At 42.6% G+C, this 19,089-nt stretch overlaps 1 protein-coding gene across 1 annotated transcript; it reads left to right on the top strand.

The window, feature by feature from the left end:
- Positions 1-4,053: 4,053 nt before the first annotated feature.
- KCNV1 (potassium voltage-gated channel modifier subfamily V member 1) lies at positions 4,054-16,035 on the top strand. Its single transcript, XM_038129729.1, has 3 exons — positions 4,054-5,123; positions 6,853-7,379; positions 15,171-16,035. Exons 1-3 carry the CDS (start codon positions 4,642-4,644, stop codon positions 15,680-15,682), a joined length of 1,521 nt encoding a protein of 506 aa, XP_037985657.1. The 5' UTR covers positions 4,054-4,641; the 3' UTR covers positions 15,683-16,035.
- The last annotated feature ends 3,054 nt before the right edge of the window (positions 16,036-19,089 follow it).

Below are 19,089 nucleotides of genomic sequence, written 5' to 3'. Positions count from 1 at the left end.
CTTGATCTACCTGAAGGAAAAGGTGTTTATGACACAGATTATGTCTCATGCCAAATGCAGTTGAATTTAGGGCTCAAAACTTGCATCTTGTACAAAATTTGTCACAAACTGTTATACTGCTAACATTCATTAATTTTAACCCTTGTTATGATTTATTACTCACAAAGCTTGGATCAATATAAAAACTAAATTTATATTATCATAACTAACCACTTCCCCAAAGACTATTGATGGCAGATGTAAGCAAAATCATGAATGGTATTGCCAACATGAGCAGGACACCATTATTCAGCAATCATACCACCAGAACAGAGAACAGTTAAACACAATTCAGTGGTATCTTTCACCATGTGCACAGTTAAATTGTGGAGAACACAAATTATTCCAAACAAGAATTTAGAGCACCATGAAAAGTTATTAAACATGTTAGGCTCCATGCAGCCTCCTGCTTATCAAATCCCTGTGCCACTGAAAACTATGAAGGTGTTCCTGGAGGGAGTTTGCCTAGAAATACCCGACCTATCACATTTCTTCCTAATGCTTTCCCTCTGTTCTCCTACATAAGGACCAAGGGAACCATTTAGATTTTAAGTTCCAAAACAGAATAATATATGAGATCAAACTATTAAAAAATTTGGAAATCCAGTATGTCAGAAATTACAGTAATTAAGAATCAGTTGATTGTGAAGCACTACTTCTGCACAAAGAAAATAGAGCCTATTTGAAAAGATAATGTCAAATGTTTGGACCTGCACATCCTGGCTTTTTTGTGTAGCTGAAAAAAAGTGACTACACAATCGCCATAAAATCATAGTTTTCAATACGAGTAGAGAAAATCAGTAAAACACATTATAAAAGAGGTTTTTGTAACAGCTGGCTCTTTTGCTGAAGTAAATTTTTCAACTCCCACAACAGACATACTGGGTTGCAACTCATATTTCAGCTTTTCATCTTTTTTTTTTTTTTTTACCATGTCTTGAAATAATGAAATCTGTTTTTTTCTGTCAATGATATCACATCAGGGAAATATCAGCAGAAGCATTGGTAAACACAGTAGTTCAGACAGATGTCATTAGCGTTCAGTTGTTTCAGATATTCTGACATGACAAAGCAGTAGTCCCTTTGGTCTGAACCACAGATCTGAACCAGGCAGACATGGTTCTGTCCAACACAACTAATTCCATGAGCCAAACCGCCTTGGAAATGTCTGTGGTTCACTTCAGCTGCAGCATTTCACTGGCAGCGTGATTAAGACCAAATGACTCTTTGTCCTCTTACAGCATCTTTTGCTGCTACTCTAGGGGTATATGAATATGGTTGCTCAAGAGAGTTTGCCAAGGAAATGATAAAATTATGAAAGTTGTTACTTTAGTTTCTCATGTACAAATGAGCAGGAATGATGAATTACAGATCCTTTAAGAGTTTTCCCAAAAATGAAATATGCGCCAGTAAAGCCTGTTTCTTCTGTCTCTAGTAGTAGAAAAATAAATCCTCTGGTTTTGAGCCTTTCTAATCATAAAATATTTTTCTCATTTCTTTTAAATGTTCCAGCTTTATGTTATTGCTACATTTGAAAATAATTTTCAGAACAGTTTTCTAAAAGTTCTTTTTTTACTAAAAAACTAAATTTAAAACTAACAGAGAAACAGTACTTAGAAGTAAGGTGCTATATGATACACATATCTCCTGTCTAATTGTGTTTATGTGAGTTTACAGTACAGAAGTTGTGGACACTATGGAATTTTGTTGGTGATGTCACTTTCCTGCAGTGAGAAGTACATAGAAGAATGCAAAAGCTAAAGGAAAGCATATCCTTAACATTTGGCTTTCCTCTACTGTTTTGAAGAAAACACTCTGGTCTGAACAGTTGATAATCAGACAAAAAAATTAAGTTTGAAGTGAAATAAATATACCTGTATACAGTCATTATTCCATAAAGGACATAAGTAAACAGAAAAATGAACCTGATCTCTCAAGGTCTCATACATGCCCTGGAAACTATGTATCAGAGTATTTTAAGAACAAATTATCTACAGTTTTAATGAGGCTGGGCATTTGAGGCAGTTTTGACTTTGACTAGACAAAGCCAAAACTGGTAGCCAGGTTGTTAGAAACACCAGTGAATCTGAAGTAATCCCTTGAATCGTCATGATGGGAGCGGAGTGTTTTCAGATCTCCCTTCTAATGGAGAACATATTCCTGAAAAAGTCTTTCTGGCTGATGGAAAGAATGACTATTAAAAAGAGGTTGAGTGAGTAGTTTAATGACTACACAATTAGGGGTCTATTACAGTCAGTAAGGCATCTTGCTGTTCTGAGGTGCTTCTCATTGATGCTGTTAAATTGTTCTGACCGATGGTTTTAATTACTTTTTAAATTATTTTTTTAATTAAGTGCTGGCTTAAGTGCTATCTGTCAGAGGGACTGCACTCCTGAGTGGCAATCCTGGATTAAAAAGGAGTGGTTCCTGAAAGCCTGCTGCACAACAGCAGTTGTTGATATTTTCAAAGGAAAATGAATTCATAGGTTTGTGTTTATTCATTTAAATTATATTTAAATTTGATTGTTTTAAACAATAAAAAGGGAAATGTCTTTGAAAATAAGTATTTTTTTCTTTATGACACACTTCAAATACAGTATTAGAGAGCTGGAAGGGGCATCACAAGTTCATCTAACCCTTCCAGACTACCTCAGGAAAAGCAGCACCACACATCTGCTATTCCTGACAGATCCTTGTCCAGCCAGCTCATTGATGACCTGCAACAGACACAAATCTGCCTCTTCCACTGCTTCACCAAAGCCTTTGTAATGGCTACTCTAAATATCCTTCCTGTTGTTCAACTCCATTACTTCTACACATGCCCAATTCATCCAAGGAGAACAGAGTATATAATCATCACCTTTGTGAGCAGCCTTTTACATGACTGAAGACTACCACAATGCTCCCTCCTTTCCACCTCAGCTATCCCACTCTGTGTTTTCTTCCTGGGCCATTACTTCCAAACCCCACCCTTGCTATTCTCCATTGGATTCTTTCTGATCTGTGTATTTTTTTGCCAACAGTCACTTAAACAGATTTCTATGCCAGCAAGTGCTGAGTAGAGAGGTTGCTGTGGGTGTTGCAATTCTGCAATATGGTAAATGTTCAGCTCAGCTTCATTTGAAATGTGGATTACCCGTACCCAAAAGATGAAACTCTATGAGATCTCTCTGAAGTAAACGTTAGAAATGTGCATAACTGGACACAGCTGTATGCAACAAGCGATGTGGGATAAGAAGTTGGTGGAACGTCACATGATGCTGGTGGCATGACACACAATGCCGGTGGCATGACACACAATGCCACATTTTGCATGCTCCACAATTTTTCCTCCTGGGAGATTCCACTGCAATATCGGCAGCTGCCCACCCTCGCGAGAAGTCAGAGACAGCAGAAAGCACCAATTTCCAAAGCCAGTATTAGAAATAACTGCTTCATAGGAGAAAAGAAAATATAATGAGGAGGGCGAACTAAATTTTTGTATTGTTGAACTGAGGACCTACAAAGTCAGCACAGGACGGTAACGAAGATATTCCAGAGTATTTTTGAAAACAGGCTGAGTGCAGCTCGGTTGAAACAGGCTCGCTCACGCCCATCGAGTTACAGCGACTTCTTTACCCGAGTGACTTCAGACTTGAGCCGAGGGAGCAGTTTGAGAACACGCTACCTGCTCAGCGACCCGTTTGGGGTTACATACACCGCGGAGGGCCGGCTTCCGAACCGCCCTGCCAGCTGGCTCGGGGAAGTTTGCAAGCCGGGTTGTCCCGGAGGCAGCCGCGGGTGGGAACACCCGGCACTAGCGGCGCACCTGCGGCTGCCGGGCCCCGCGGCTCCGGGGCGGGGCGGGCTCGGCCCCGCGGCCCAGCCCGGCCCGGCCCAGCCCGCGCCCGCCGCTGCCGCCTGCCCCCCGCGGCGCGCGGCCCGCCATGGAGAGGCGCTGCCGCTGCCCGGAGCCTTGGAGCCGGGGCAGCGAGCGGAGGCAGCGGGCCGGGGGCGGCACGGGCGGGCGGCGGGCAGGTGAGGCGGGCGGGGGGCGGGGAGCGGCCGGGCGGGCCGGGGGCGGCAGCCCTGCCCAGGCGCTCTGCTGGCGGCGGCTGCCCCGGCGCGGGGCTCGGCTCCGGCCGCAGCAGCCCCGGCCGAAGTGCGAGCGCGGGGCGGGAGGGGACGGGCTGGCCGGCGGCCCCTAGGGCTACTGTCGGGGCGCTGCCCGGAGTCGCCGCTGAAGCCGGTGTTTCGCGTTGTGTCGTCCCGCTGGGTTTCCCCTGCCCCGACCCAGCGGCTGGAGCTGAGCGCTGAAGCGGAGGGGCCGTCGCGGGCGGATGGTGCCGGCGCGGACAGCACGAGGTGACGCCGCCTCAGGTACCGCGGCTCCTTCGGCATCCTCGCGGGTGCGGGCGGCGCTGGGCTGTGCAGCGCCCGCCTGACCTCCGCCCAGCTCCAGCACCGCCCGGAGGCAGCGGGGACCGTGCGCTGTCCCTGGGACGGTAGCCAGAGGCAACATTCCGAGCCTAGCCCGGCCGCCCCTCAGGCGGGACTGCCTTCTCTGCAGCCGCGTTGTGATTTTGATCCTGGAGAGTGTGGGCTGCTGCTGGCAGCTACAGGATGAAGTCGCCTCCCTGCTGCATGTCTCTTTCTTCCCAAGCATCCTTGGAGGAACCAGGGAGTAGCACATCCCTGGGTTCGCTGGAGTCCAGTGTTTTCTCTAGTGAGGAAGAGCAGGGGCCCCTGCTCCAGAAGGTCATTCCCTCTCTGGACTGCTTTACTATCAATGTAGGAGGCAGCCGCTTTGTGATGTCCCAGCAAACTTTGTCTTGCTACCCTGACACCCGTCTTGGCAAACTGGCAGTAGTGGTCTCTGCTGCCCGGGATGTGGCCTCTGGCCTCCTTGAGCTTTGTGATGATGCCAACCTTGTGGAGAATGAGTATTTCTTTGACCGGAGCTCACAGGCATTTCACTACATCCTGAATTACTACCAGACAGGGAGGCTGCATGTGATGGAGCAGCTGTGTGCACTCTCTTTCCTGCAAGAGATCCAGTACTGGGGTTTGGATGAGCTCAGCATTGATTCCTGCTGCAGAGACCGGTGAGTTGTGGGAAGATGAGGCTTCCTCATCTTGTGGATTGTGGGCTAGATGAGTTCCACATTGACTTGCATTCAGGGACCCTCAGGGCAGAGATCCAGCAGTGGGGATAGATGAGGTAGCAGGAAAAGTTCTATGAGTTGAGCCCCAAGTGCTGCTCTAGCAGTGGATGGGTGTCAGAAATGGGAGATGTGTTGGGTGAGGTCACAGTTACCACTTGCTGTAGGAAAGGTTGCTGGTGAGGTCAAGATAGTGAGACAGTAACAGGAACAGGGTCTGGGATGTCTTGTAGTGCCTTCAAACTGGCCCTGGAAGCTCAAAATATTGAAAAGGACAACATGATGAAAAGGGTTCAATCATTCAGTTTAAGGTTATCGTAGAGGGATTAGATGTGGAGTCAGGCACAATGCTGGGAGGGTTTGGATCCTGCCCACCTGCACTTTAATTTTGAAGGATTTCCAAATCCAAGCTGGAGAGGCAGAAGGGGGGCTGGTCACCTGCCAGGCTGAGTGTGGGTGGCATGGCTCCAGGAGGAGCCATGAAAGGAAGCATCGCACGTGGATGTAGCAGCTTACAGGGAGGGGGCAGCAGCAGCGGGAACATGGCTCGCTGGAGACAAATTACAGCAGGCAGTTTAGGAATGAGGTGGGTTTTGACTGAACCACCCCCAGGATGTTTCTGTTAATTCTATTTGCAGTTAATTTCCCACAATATTCAATGTTACTGGTTTGGGTTTTTTAGTATTGAAGAAATGAATTTTCTAAAGAGTGTGACTGCTATTTAGCTATAGCAGTTATGTCAAAATTATTAGAAAGAAGTAATACCATCCCAAAAGGATATTAGAGGTATCCTACCCTAGTATGGTTTAGTTGTTCAGCTGAGAAAATTGGAGCCTAGTTTTCATGCCTTTCTTCCTTTTCTGGTAGATGTAACTGAATGCTCCTACTACTTTAGTGATACATAGAGCTACAGACCTTTTTGACATATGCAGGACTAACTGTATTGAAGGCAAAATTGCCTAACACCTTTGTCTAAGGCTTGAACTTTGCAGCAGCCAAAAAAAAAAAAGATATGAAATAAAAAGATTTTTTTTAGTGTACTTTGAGTATGCTTATGATTGACAAAATTCCTCTTTAAATATACTCTTATTCTAACAAAACACTCTATACATTTACAGTCTGTAAGTTTTAATCAGTACAAATGCTTGTCCACTTTGTGTGAGAGCCCATATATCTAAAGAAAGAAAGATACCTTGTCATCTTAGTGTGTATTGATCAGAAGTTCACCCATGAACTGCATGGTTTTAATTATGCCTTCAGTTTTACTATTGCAAATAGGGACCAGTGTAATAAAAATGGCATACGATTAAGCAAACTGAGAACTGTTAAAAAACAGAGGATCTGGTTGTGCCAGGATTGCTTCTAAGAATTCATGTTAGTCGTGCTGCAGATCCTACTGTGGTCAACATGATCCATATAAATAAATCGCTATCAGTAAAATTACTCTGCATATAGAATGTGTCACTGATGTGAAATGGGTTAATAGAAGTATATCAGTCAGTGGAGACGTGCTGCAGGGCCTCAACAATAAAAGCCATTTGCTTGATATGAGGATTTTCTGAGTTCACATAAGGTAAACTTTATTGTGCATTCTTCTGACTTGCATAGTAAATGACAAGACAAGAATCTGCCTATTGGTATTCACAATCTCTTGGGGGATATTCCCGGGCAGGTACTTCAGGAGGAAGGAGCTGAGTGAAGCCTTAGACATCAAGAAAGATGCAGAAGAACTGGATGCCCAAGATGAAGAGGAGGACTTTTCTGGTAGCCTCTGTCCCAATGTCAGACAGAAACTTTGGGAACTTTTGGAAAAGCCTGGCTCCTCTGCAGCAGCCAGGACGTTTGGCACCTTGTCCATGGTTTTTGTTGTTGTGTCAATTGCCAACATGGCCTTGATTTCAGTAGAGCTCAGCTGGCTGGCCCCAGCACTGCTGGATGCCCTAGAGTACCTGTGCATTGCGTGGTTCACAGCGGAGTTTGTCCTGAGGCTCCTGTGTGCACGAGATCGGTGCCGCTTCCTAAGGAGTGTGGCAAACATCATAGACCTCCTTGCTATTTTGCCTTTCTACATCACCCTGCTGGTAGAGAGCCTGTGTGGTGGTGAGAGCTCCCAAGAACTGGAGAACGTGGGGCGCATTGTCCAAGTGCTGAGACTTCTCAGAGCCCTGCGGATGTTGAAGCTGGGAAGACATTCAACAGGTATATTTGGCCATGGCTGTGATATTCTCAATTTCACTGCCTGCAATAGGTGTCCCTGGGCACAGTCCTCCATTTTGTGTATGCATTGCATGACACAATCTGTTAGCAGTAATGGCTTTTCCAGATCTTACTTTTGAACATTATAATTGAGTGATAAGCCTTCTCCAAAAAATTTTAGCTCTTCATAAAGCCTTGCATATTGTTAGCATTGAACATTTACATAAACAGACCTTAGTGTTGCATGCTGTAAATCATCCACCAGTCATTCATAATGTGATAAATTTTAAAACATATATATGTGTTGATTTTATTAGGGAAGAAGCAGACATCATCAGCCCAGACTTTTTGTATGTTCCAAGGTCCACTAATGACAGCTGTCACAATTTCGTTTGTTTAAAAGCATGTGCAAAGAATTATGTCATGATTCTGTCCATGTCATAGATCCTGAAAACAACCACAGTGGAGAATGTTTCAAGGAAACTGTTTAAAACCTTTGCAGGTGGTGGGTTGAGAGGCTCTCTGGCCCCATTGAACCCACTGGTATTCCAGTGGTATGTGAGCCCATCAGGGGCTGCTTAGGCAGGGGGACCTGGCTACAGCACAGAGCAGCAGTGCCAGGTTCAGCCAGCATTCACCAAGTGTTCCGGGGCTCTTAGTGCCCTGGCACTCCTGACAGATGAATGAACAGCAAGCAGGGGTGTAGTGTAAGGTGAAATGCACTTCTGTGAACCATCTTGTTTGCTCTCTCTGGTGAAAGGAAGTCATAAAATTTAACATTTTCCAGTGGGAATTTATCAGAGGAAGCTGGAAATTATTGGAAAGTGTTGAATTTCATCTTGCATTTCCCCTGATTTTATTACTTCTTTGTGGCATGTGCATGCCTGGCTATATGAAAGAATAAAAACTGTCTTGGCATTTTCAAAATGATTTGATTATGTACCCACCTAAATCAGTGGAGAATATGGTGCTGAATTTTACAGGAGAAATGTTCAGCCAACACTAGTAGCTTTGAAAAATTAAATCCTATTAGTAAATCATGATCTCGGCAATATTAGCTGTTCTGAAGACAGTGGTGATCATTCTTGAAAAGCACCCAATGTGCCTTCTCAGAATTTCCAGCTATGAAGCAGGAATGTTTTGATGCCTGTCCATATTTTTGGAGAGCCCTCTCTGTGAACTGGCCCAAATTCAGCAGGAGTTACAGTGTGCTCACAGCAGCAGAATGTGTCCTATTTTTGTTACCACTGAAAGGTAGCAACCTGCCTGCCAGTGGCAGGGAGTAGCTTTGATACTACTCATAATCATAAGCATAATCATAGTGGTTTGGGAAGTATATTAATCTTACTCTCTACCCTAGGTTATGCTTATACTGATGCATAACAGTCCCTTAGAAAGCAGTTGAGAGAAAGTTTATAATGATTCAGTCTGGCAATGTGTTTTGCTTCATTACAAGTTTTGCAGGGTTTAGTAGAGGTTTTTTGCAATGCTTTTACCTACTTTTGAGGGTGGTTGTAATGTGAATGCCATCCTTTCTAACTGTGTTTTGAAAATAAGAAAAAGATTTTATCTCATCAGGGCACTTTTGTGCTGACTAACAAAATAGTCATACAAAAGTATGTTGATTCGAGTTAAGTTTCCAGTTTATTGCAATTTACTCTTACAGAGTGAATGTGTTCATTCTGTCACTCAGTTTTGTGGTTCTGTCAGCTTGAAATCAGATGTTTCAGATATTTGTATAACTGCTAACTTCAGGTACACATACTTTCAAGGATGGTCTAAACACTTAGGTTTATATATTCTTAAATTAATTATTCAGTATTTACCAAAGTTTACATCTCAACATTGAGTGACATTTAATTTAATACTATCATGTCAGGCAAAAGTGAATTAATTACATTAAAATATAATATCATGATCTGGAGATATGCTGTCTTCTTTTTGCTGGAATCAAAATGGGAGTATCAAGGTAAAAGAAGCAACATATGTATCAATTTAAACCACTCGGAGCAGTGTTACCATCACTGTGTTGCTTCTTTGGTAGGTCAGTTGCTGCCTACTTAGTTCCAGAATGCTAAATCTAATCTGTATGATTTAAATGTAGAAACTCACTGTTCTGATCTCCTGTCTGAAAAAGTGTGTTAATGTGCTTCTAAATACATCCTTTACCACAGCTCCTACTACAAGATGAGCCCCATATGTGTCATCTATAGAGACCATTCTCCTTGCACATACCCAGGCAGTCCTGATAAACCTCAGTGTTCAGGGTGGTTCTTGAAGCTCTTCTTGCTCTCTTGCCTTGGATCTGACAGGTGCCTTCCAGTGAGGCTTCTCTCCAACTGCTACAGTCTCAGACCAGACAAAGCTCCAGGCACTGCTCAGTTGTTTCACATGGCAATATGAATACAAGAGCAGCAGATTTGTGTCTGAAGGCAGCAGCTTCTCTTTCACCAAGGAGGGGTGTTCACAGCCACAAGGAGAACATTTCTGTGGTACTTTGTGGAGCCATAGCAAAGCTGGGATCACACCAGCAGCCTGGCCCTGCTGTCAGGGGCAGGAATGAGTGAGGCGAGAAAACATCAGTTCTTTTCTTCACTTTCAAGAAATACAACCTAACCCTTCCTGTGGGACAAGAACAAGAATGAAAATAAGAAATGAAAAAAGTAATTTCTGCCCCTATGGAAGCTGAAGCCAGCTGACTTGAGGGATGTGATCTTAAAAACAGGCAAGACTGGTGTGAGTGTGCAGTTACTTATGCTAAGTACTGTACTTCATCAAGGAGCCACTGAGAAATCAGTAGTACCTCTGTCCATAAAATGTCTAGCTAGAGGGCAAGACTACTGCTCCGATATAGCAAAATTATGTATTTTAGTAACTTCAAGAATAGAAGAGAACTGAAGCTGATTTGTCATGTTCTCAGATGCTCCTCGGCTGTTGCCTTGCCCCAGGACCATGTTTTCAGGGAAGCCTTGCTGGTCTCCTCTGGGAAGCACATACAGAGGGACTTCTTGAGGAGAAGTAGGGTATGAGCATCTTACTTGCAAAGGCAATGAGCATGTATTTGAGAGAAGACCATAGCACATTTAAGGCTGCTCTGCCTCTAGAGTCATGTAACGTTGAAACTTCAGCACTTTTTGTGTCAAAACTTAAGGGTTATTTAAGCGCTGTGTAAACTGAAGCTCCTGATTATCAGCTTGTATTGCCAAGTCACTTTGGACAAAAAAGAGATAGAACTTCACCTGCATGGCAGAAATGCTTCCTCTTACCAGATCTGGGGCTGCTTGCCAGCCTCATACCAACTCTGTTACAGCACCTTAGCACCTTCCAAGCATGAGTAACCAAGCTGTCACAGCTCCTGGCAAGGAGTTCTCATGAGAAGCTGTAAGACTTGCTGAGGTGTCTGTGCTGGAACAGCCCTAGTTAGGCCGTGTGCCAGGACTCAGAGACATCTTTAAAAGGTACAAAGTAATATAGTAGTATACTTCATGCATGTCATTACACCAACTGATTCCCCTTGGAATGAGCTGTGGAGTCCAGTAACTTTTCTGATTCATAGATTTGCCTATAAATGTCTCCTGACTTCATCTAAAGACTTGAAGAATTATATCTTAATTTTAGATAAGTATACTAGAACTAAGAATAATAAAAAGAAAAAATCAAACCCTGAACAGTTAGAATAACTAACCATAGGAAAAATTAGAATGTCATCATTGTGATACAAAGATTTAACAGTTACTGTTCTTTTCCTCCTTAATTTATTTTTATGTGAAATATTTGCTTTTTATTTTAGCTACAATACTCTCAAGATCCATCATAAGGTACAAGCCCTGGCTTTTGTAGTATTCATTTATGCTTTGAAAAGAAGCGCTACTGGGGTAATTTCAAATTGTACCTTCTTCCTAGCTCACCTGAAAGGACTTCTCTTCTGCTTTGTTCAGTAGGAAGTTTTACAGGGCAAGGGCTCATAGCAGGTTCCTTGGAAATGAGAATTTGATCTGAGTCCTTGCAATTATCTCACAGAGCTTTTGCACTGCTGATATTCGTGTTTCCAAAATACGAAGGCAGTCATATTTACAGAGAAAAGATTGCACTGATAAATCTTATTCCCTTTGTGTTAAAGATTTAATCTGTGTCATTGTAATAAACATTCTACAGATCACAGTTATAGTAATATAAGATCTCAGTATGGGTAAGTTCTTTACTGGAGTTCGTAGCAGATAGCATTGGAAAAAAAAACCCAATATTGCCTCCAAACTCTACTGTCTACTTCCAGTGTTTGCTGTACATAAAACTTCTAAAATCCATTAGATGTGCGGGGGAAAAGAAAGAGCCCAAAGCAAGAAATGTTAACATCTTGTAGTTTGAGACTGTCAAAAAAATCAAATTGCCTATAACACTAATGAGCACATGAAGTCTGCAAGCAGAGGCAGAGCCTCTGTAAGCTGTTTTGCAAACACTAGTTTGCAAACACTTAGTGAGAAGTATACCTATGAAGGGTAATTCATAAGCATTATGTTTTTCTCATTTATTGGAGAAACCATCTCACATTTTTAAAGAAAAGTATTAAAAACTAATCCAAAGTAATTCAAAAGATAATTTCAGTCTCCTATGTGTCTCAGCTGAATTGTTACCCTGTTATCTTCCTTCTTTCTTTATGTGCAATATCTATCCATTGCACTATTTTTGGGTTTACTTTCCTGCTTGCTTTTGTGGGGCAGTCTAGCCTTGAAGCAGTAGCTCTAACAGGAATATAGGGGGTTATGGAGAGTGGTCCCGAACTCCCTGTGCAGCTCATGGGCAAAAGGACTGATGCAGTACATAGTCAATTAACAGGATTCCATGCTTGCATCGAGAGGATATGCTTTGCTGCTTGCTTTGCTATCTTGAGTTTGGCACAAGTGCAGCTGTTACTGGAAAACCTATTCGTTTTGATGTCTACAGTACAAGGTAGCTTGGGCGGAAATAAGAAGGGTTGAAGAGAGTCTGTGACAACTATAAAAGGATTGAAAACAGTCCTTAAAGAAAAAGTTATTGAGTGAACTGAACTGGGGTCAAAGTAGTCACACAGCAACACAAATTTGGTAACTAAGGGCTCCTAGGTCCAAGAGAAAAATAGGACAGTGGCTGGAAATCAGAGGCTTGGCACATCTAAATGTATAAATGTATCTCCAAGTATAAAACAGGTGCTTTTAGTGTTTTTTAAGTAGTTTAGCCTGGTGCTAGGTCTTCTCTTACAGCCAATTAATAAATCGAGGTAGTTTAGTTTGTCTCAATTATATGTGTACATAGTTCAGATGATAAGTAATAAGAATTCTTATGGTCTGTATTAAGAAAATACCAAGGATGTCAGATGTTCAGTGTGACGCTGTGATCTATTTATGTAAATCACTTTTTCTCAGCTTCTGTTTAGAGCAGCACCTCTTTTTAGCCTACCAGGGTCAGTGCCTCTCACCAGCAGAAGTGCTGGTGAGAGATGTGGTGGTCAGAGGCCATTGGGAGCATGGTGACCACAAAATAGGAATCTTTTCAATTCATGGTGTAGTGAGGAAAGAGGTCAACAAAATCTCTCACATGGATTTCCAGCAGGCAGGATTTGGCCTGTTCAGGACACTGGTTCAGAGAGCCCCTTGGGAAGCAGCCCTTAAAACAGAGGGCTCCAGAATGGCTGGACATACTTTTAGAAAGAAGTCTTAAAGGCTCAGGAGGAGGCGGTACCTATGTGCCTAAAGGTAAGCCAAGGAGGAGGAAGAGCAGCCTGGATGAACAGGGAGTTTCTGCCAGAATTCAGAGAAGAAAAGAGAGTTTATGACTTTTGGAAGAAGGAGATGAACTTGGGAAGAGTACAGGGATTTCATTAGGTCACGTAGAGAGAAAATCAGAAAAGCAAAAGCTCAGCTAGAACTCAATCTGGCCACCAGTGTGAAATAAAAAGTGGGTTTATAAATACATTACCAACAAAAGGAGGGCCAAGGAAAATCTCTGTCCTTTATTGGTTGTGGAGCGGGGGTAACTATCACCAAGGATGAGGAGAAGGCTGGGGTACTTAATATCTTCCTTGCCTCATTGTTTAACAGAGGGAGTGGATATCTTCATGGCAACCAGCCCCCTGAGCTGGTAGACACGGATATGGGAAGCAGAACAGACCCCTGCCGTCCAAAAGGATGTTGTTAGTCACCTGCTGTGCCACTTACACACTCACAGGTCATGGGGCCACTTGGGATTCATCCTAGGGTGATGAGGGAGCTGGCGGGAAAGCTTGTCACAATGCTTGCCATCATTTATGATCAGCCTTCGTTAACCAGGCAGGTCCCAGGTAGCTGGAAGCTAGCAAATGTAATGCCCATCAACAAGAAGGGTCAGAAGGAGAATCCAGGGAACTACCACCCTCATCTTAGTGCTGGGGAAGATTATGGAGCAGATGATCTTGAGTGTGATCACATGGCATGTACAGGACAACCAGGGGATCAGGCCCAGCTCTGGGTTTAGGAAAGGAGAGTTCAGCCAAGGCTTGATCATCCTGATCTTTTATGACTACATCGCCTGCCTAGTGGATGAGGGAAAGGTTATGAATGTTGTCTACCTGGACTGCAATAAAATCTTTGACACTGTCTCCCACAGCATTCTACTGGAGGAACTGGAGGCCCATGGCCTGAACAGATGCACTCTTTGCTGGGGTAAAAACTGCCTGGAGGACTGGTCCCAGGGAGTGTTAGTGTGTGGTGCCACATGCAGTTGGTGGTCAGTGACTAGTGGAGTCCCCGAGGCTCGGTATTGCGGCCAGTCCTGTGTAATATCTTTATTGATGCTCTGAACGAGGGAATCGGGTCAGTTTGTAGATGACACTAAGTTGGGTGGAGGACTTGATCTTCTGGAGGATATAGGAGGTTTCTGCAAAAGGATCTGGACAGGCTGGATATGGGCTGAGACCAACAGCATGATGTTTATTAAAGCCAAATGCTGGGTTCTGCACTTGCATCACAACAACCCCTGTTGCAGTGCAACAGGCTGAGGGAAGAGTGTCTGAAAGCTGCCCAGTGGAAAAGGATCTGGGTGTGATGAGCCAGCTGTGTCCAAATGTCCACAAAGGCCAATGGCATCATGGCCTGGGTAGTGTGGCCAAACAGACTAGGAAATTTTATCGCCCTGTACTCAGCTCTGGGAAGCCTCAAATCGTGTATCCTGTTCTGGACCCCTCACTACAAGAAAGACATGGAGGTGCTGGAGCATTGTCCAGAGAAGGGCAATGAAACTGGTGAGGATCGAGAGAGTAAATCACATGAGGAGTGGCTGAGGGAACTGGTGTTGTTCAGCCTGGAGAAAAGGAGGCTCAGGGGGAACCTTAGTGCTCTCTACTTCCTATCTGAAAGGAGGGTGTAGCTAGGTGGGGTCAGCCTCTCCTCCCAGGCATCAAGCAATGAGAAAAGAGAAAACAGCCTCAGGCTTTGCTGGGGAGGTTCAGGTTGGACATCAAGAAGAATTTCTTCATGGAAAGGGTGGTTAAGCTTTGAAATGGGCTGCCCAGGGAGGTGATAGAGTCACAATCCTGGAAGTGTTGAAACAACTGGATGTGTCACTTAGTGCTATGGTTTAGCTGACAAGCTGGTGTTCAGTTAAAGGTTAGATTCGATGACCTTGGAGGTCTTCTCTAATCTTACTGAATCTGTGATTGTCAAGACACGTTCACTCGCATTCAAAGAAAATATAAAGCAGTCAGCCTTTAAGTAAGAAATGTTTTGCAAAGATATAATGACAGCTACATGAATCAACCTACTGACAGCATTTCTTATCTTTCAGGCTTGCGGTCCCTTGGGATGACTATTGCTCAGTGCTATGAGGAGGTTGGCCTTCTGCTTCTTTTCCTCTCTGTAGGAATCTCTATATTTTCCACTGTGGAGTACTTTGTTGAGCAAGGTGTGCCAGGCACGACTTTCACAAGTGTACCTGGTGCTTGGTGGTGGGCAACAACTTCCATGACAACAGTTGGTTATGGCGACATTAGACCAGACACTACCATTGGTAAGGTAGTAGCCTTTATGTGTATACTATCAGGAATACTGGTTTTGGCTTTGCCAATAGCTATAATAAATGACCGTTTTTCTGCCTGTTATTTTACACTGAAGATTAAAGAAGCTGCTCTTCGGCAGCGTGAAGCTTTAAAGAAACTCATGAAGAACTCATCCAGTGATTCAAATATCAATGTTAATTTGCGAGACATATACGCACGCAGTGTCATGGACATGTTGCGGTTAAAAAGCAGAGAGAGAGCAAGTACAAGGAGCAGTGGTGCCGATGAATTTTGGTTTTGACTTTGGGTGTGAAGATTTTTGGTTTTGGCTTTGAAGTTATTTAACCTTGTGTAGCACATAGACTACTTCAGAAATTTAGTATTAAGTATCTCTTTTTTAATTATTTGCCACACAGTGTATTTGCTTTTCCAGGTGGAGTTTTACTTACTTGGACAGACTGAAATATCTATAGTATACAAAAGGCAGAATTCATAACATGGAATCTCTCAAGGAACTCTAAAACCCGCTCCCAGGACTGGATTGTGGTAGGTGAGATTAGAAATAACAGATCCATGAAAGTAAAACAATGATGCAAACATTTGTCTAATCTAAATCCCTGCTAATGTATCATAATAAAGTCTTGGTGAAAGTTTGTTACAGTGTTTTCAATTTTAAACATCTAGTTTTTGTATTTGCACTTGAAAAACAAAAGTCAGAGTCATTCAGGAAAACTGAAAAGGGAAGTCTTAAGAAAGTGAAATATTGAATAAATTTAGGATGACAATTCTATAACTAGCTTAGTCTTGATCCACTTTCTTATCCCCATCTTCTACCATATTTGTGTGCAAAAAGTCGTTGAGGGTTGGGAGGAGAGAGGAAGGGGTGGGTTTGGAATTTCCTCATTTGCAGAGAAGCAAAGGGCTACCAGATATATAATGGGTATTAGGAGATAGGTGGAAGTATCAAGGAGATGTGAGATTATAGCAGAGTACAAAACAGTCATTAAATAAGTGCCATAATATAGAACATCATCTGTAGTTGCTTCAGAAGTTGCAGGAGCTAATACAGCCTTTGCAATACAGAAATAATTTTCAAACCTAGTTTAAACTATGTCTTCTCTATGTGTTTTGATTCCCATAACTTTTTTGTGTAGTTAAGCAGTTTTTGTGCTCAACTAAAGTCACCATTGGATAACAGGAGAAGCAGAAATTGTAAAAGATAACAAGCTTGTGATTTCTCTGTCTCCCATTAAAATTGTAGGTATTTCAAGTGAAACAGACTTTTTAAAAGTTAATTATCTTCACTGATACATTATTAGAAAAATGCTTCAATAAAATATTTTGTTTCAAAGGAAAAATGAGCACTTTTTGGATTGAATGCTTACTTTATGTAGTCATGGAGGTAAAAACCTAAAATAATCAAAGGTATTTTTGGACCAATTTCCCACCACCCGCCTCTCCAGTAGCCCAATACCATTCTTAGCAAATAAAGCTTTTCTTTAATATAATTTCACTGATCTAGACTATGACATTCCCATAGAATGCAAATAACTCAGCTAGTAGGTTAAATTTAAAAATTCACAAACCTCTCACATTTCACATTTCTTTTGGGCAATATAAACACTAAAAAATACATCTATTTACTGTGTATTATTAAGCTTTATCTATTTATGTACATCAAAGGCTTAAAATGCATTTGAGCATATATGAATGGGTGAAATAACCCAGTTTTAATAAACATTGAATAATACTTGTTTTGAAATAAGAGTGTGTGTTTCTGTCATTCCCTGTAAATAATGGTGTAAACATAATACAGCAACCAATGTTTTCAAGGCATCTTGATGCAAACTGAGCAGGATTTTGGATGATACTTCCCAATTGTCAGCTGGCATCAGTGAGCATTTTGATTTGGGACCAATGCAGCACACACAACTGTCACCAGGGTCAGAAGGAAGATAAACACTGGACACCACCAGAGATTGCCTAGGTGTGAAAATTTGTAGGTTATCTGCATGGTCTGTGGTAAACAGAGAGCAACTGTATTATCACAATGTTCTCCTCTCCCCAGAAAGTCTATGAATCCACCACAAAACTCCCAGTGATGTCCAGGAGACAAAATTAATTCTGCAGGGGAAGGTCTGGTGCAGCCCACTCTAGGTTATTATTTCATAGCTCTTTGGAGCAGGAAGTCTCTCAGGCTGCACAAATTGTACAGTCTGTTTCTCATTCAAAAGTCATTCTAATTATAGAGAATTAGGAAGAAGCTTTCATTGTGAGAAGGCTGTTTTGTAATGTCTTTTGTGCTGTCTTGTACAGCATCTGATCTGTGTTTGAGAAAGGAAATGCAGTCAGACAGCTGATTGATTCTCTTTAGAGAAAGGCTGCTTTATTGCATCCTGTGCTTTTTATGACAGACTCGAAAGAATGAGAGAAATATTCTGGGATGTATTGATGTATTTGTTGATTCACTCCTTTGACCATCTCTGGAGATAGTTTCCTAGAAATGCCCATGGGAGAAACATGCTCAGGCTTTTTTAAGTAGTTGCTTTGGCCTCTGTTTTCAGACCTCTTGATTTTAAATTCAGTCTCCCAAGCAGCAATTGCCAATCATGTTGTTTACACAGAGCAGTCATCTATCACGTTATGGGCTGAGACTGCAAATCTTTTTACAGAGAGCCAGTTCTGCTTTCAGCTCTTACAGACAGAAGGACCAGAGCATTCATACTGAGAAACACACAGTGCAGGACATCACAACTCTAAAAAAAATGAAAGTACACCATGTATGTGCTACCACAGATTTGCGAAATAGCTCAGCCACCACTAAGGCATGAAATTAAGAATGTAACTTTGCTATCTTTAGAATATCACACTAAAGACAAGAAGCTACCTTTTGTCCTCACTTCTGTTCTGCCATCCTGCAGCAGACTTGGCAGACATGACTGGTAACATTGGCTGAAAATTGAGTATTTTAGCTTTAAGCACCAAGTATTTTCACAAACTGACATCAAGGGTTGAAGCTGCAGCACATAGAAAGAAGCCCTACAATTATCTTGGTTCCCTAATACAAGATTTAGTAATAGTGAAAATTATAGAAACATATAGAACAGTTGGATTAGAAAAGGATCTTAAAGATCATCTAGCTCCAACCCCCTTGGTGTAGACAGGGACACCTTCCACTTAACCAGGTTGCTCAAAGTCCCATCCAGTCTGGCCTTGAACACTTCCGGGGATGGGACATGGACAGTTTCTCTAGGTGTGTGTGTCAACACAAGCAGGCAGGTGGGACAGCCACAAAGTCACTGTTAGAATGCAGAGAGTCTGTTTATTCCTGTTCCCTTGCTTTCAGGGGACCCTAAAAGCAGCACCTGGGCAAAGGTTCATAAAGAAGATGCAGGCACCTTTAAACTTGGTCCATGCTAGAGAATCACTGGCCTGCTGTTCACTCAGGCTGCAAGGTCACTTGATTGATTTACAATGACAGTCTTCCTTGAGTTTAATCCATTCCTTCCAGCACTGGGCAACATTACCACCCTCATAGTGAAGAATTTCTTCATAAAATTTAATCTGAACCAACCTCTTTCAGTTTAAAGCCATTCCCCCTAGTCCTGTCACTACATTCTCTGCAAAATGTTCCTTTTCAGCCTTCTTGTAGGGGTACAAACTAATATGTAGACAAACAGTGTGAAAAATCTTCCATATTTGTTTATA

This window comes from Motacilla alba, chromosome 2 (assembly GCF_015832195.1).
Source record: "Motacilla alba alba isolate MOTALB_02 chromosome 2, Motacilla_alba_V1.0_pri, whole genome shotgun sequence".
NCBI classification, from domain to species: domain Eukaryota; kingdom Metazoa; phylum Chordata; class Aves; order Passeriformes; family Motacillidae; genus Motacilla; species Motacilla alba.
Note: the sequence above shows the minus strand (reverse complement) of the source record. Positions and strands in the feature narration are given on the sequence as shown.

What these genes read in the sequence shown, in the direction of transcription:
- KCNV1 (XM_038129729.1), top strand. Translation starts at nt 4,642, where the DNA reads ATGAAGTCGCCTCCCTGCTGCATGTCTCTTTCTTCCCAAGCATCCTTG. An exon ending in GATTCCTGCTGCAGAGACCG is followed by an intron (nt 5,124 to 6,852) that starts GTGAGTTGTGGG and finishes ATTCCCGGGCAG; the next exon opens with GTACTTCAGGAGGAAGGAGC. An exon ending in GCTGGGAAGACATTCAACAG is followed by an intron (nt 7,380 to 15,170) that starts GTATATTTGGCC and finishes CTTATCTTTCAG; the next exon opens with GCTTGCGGTCCCTTGGGATG.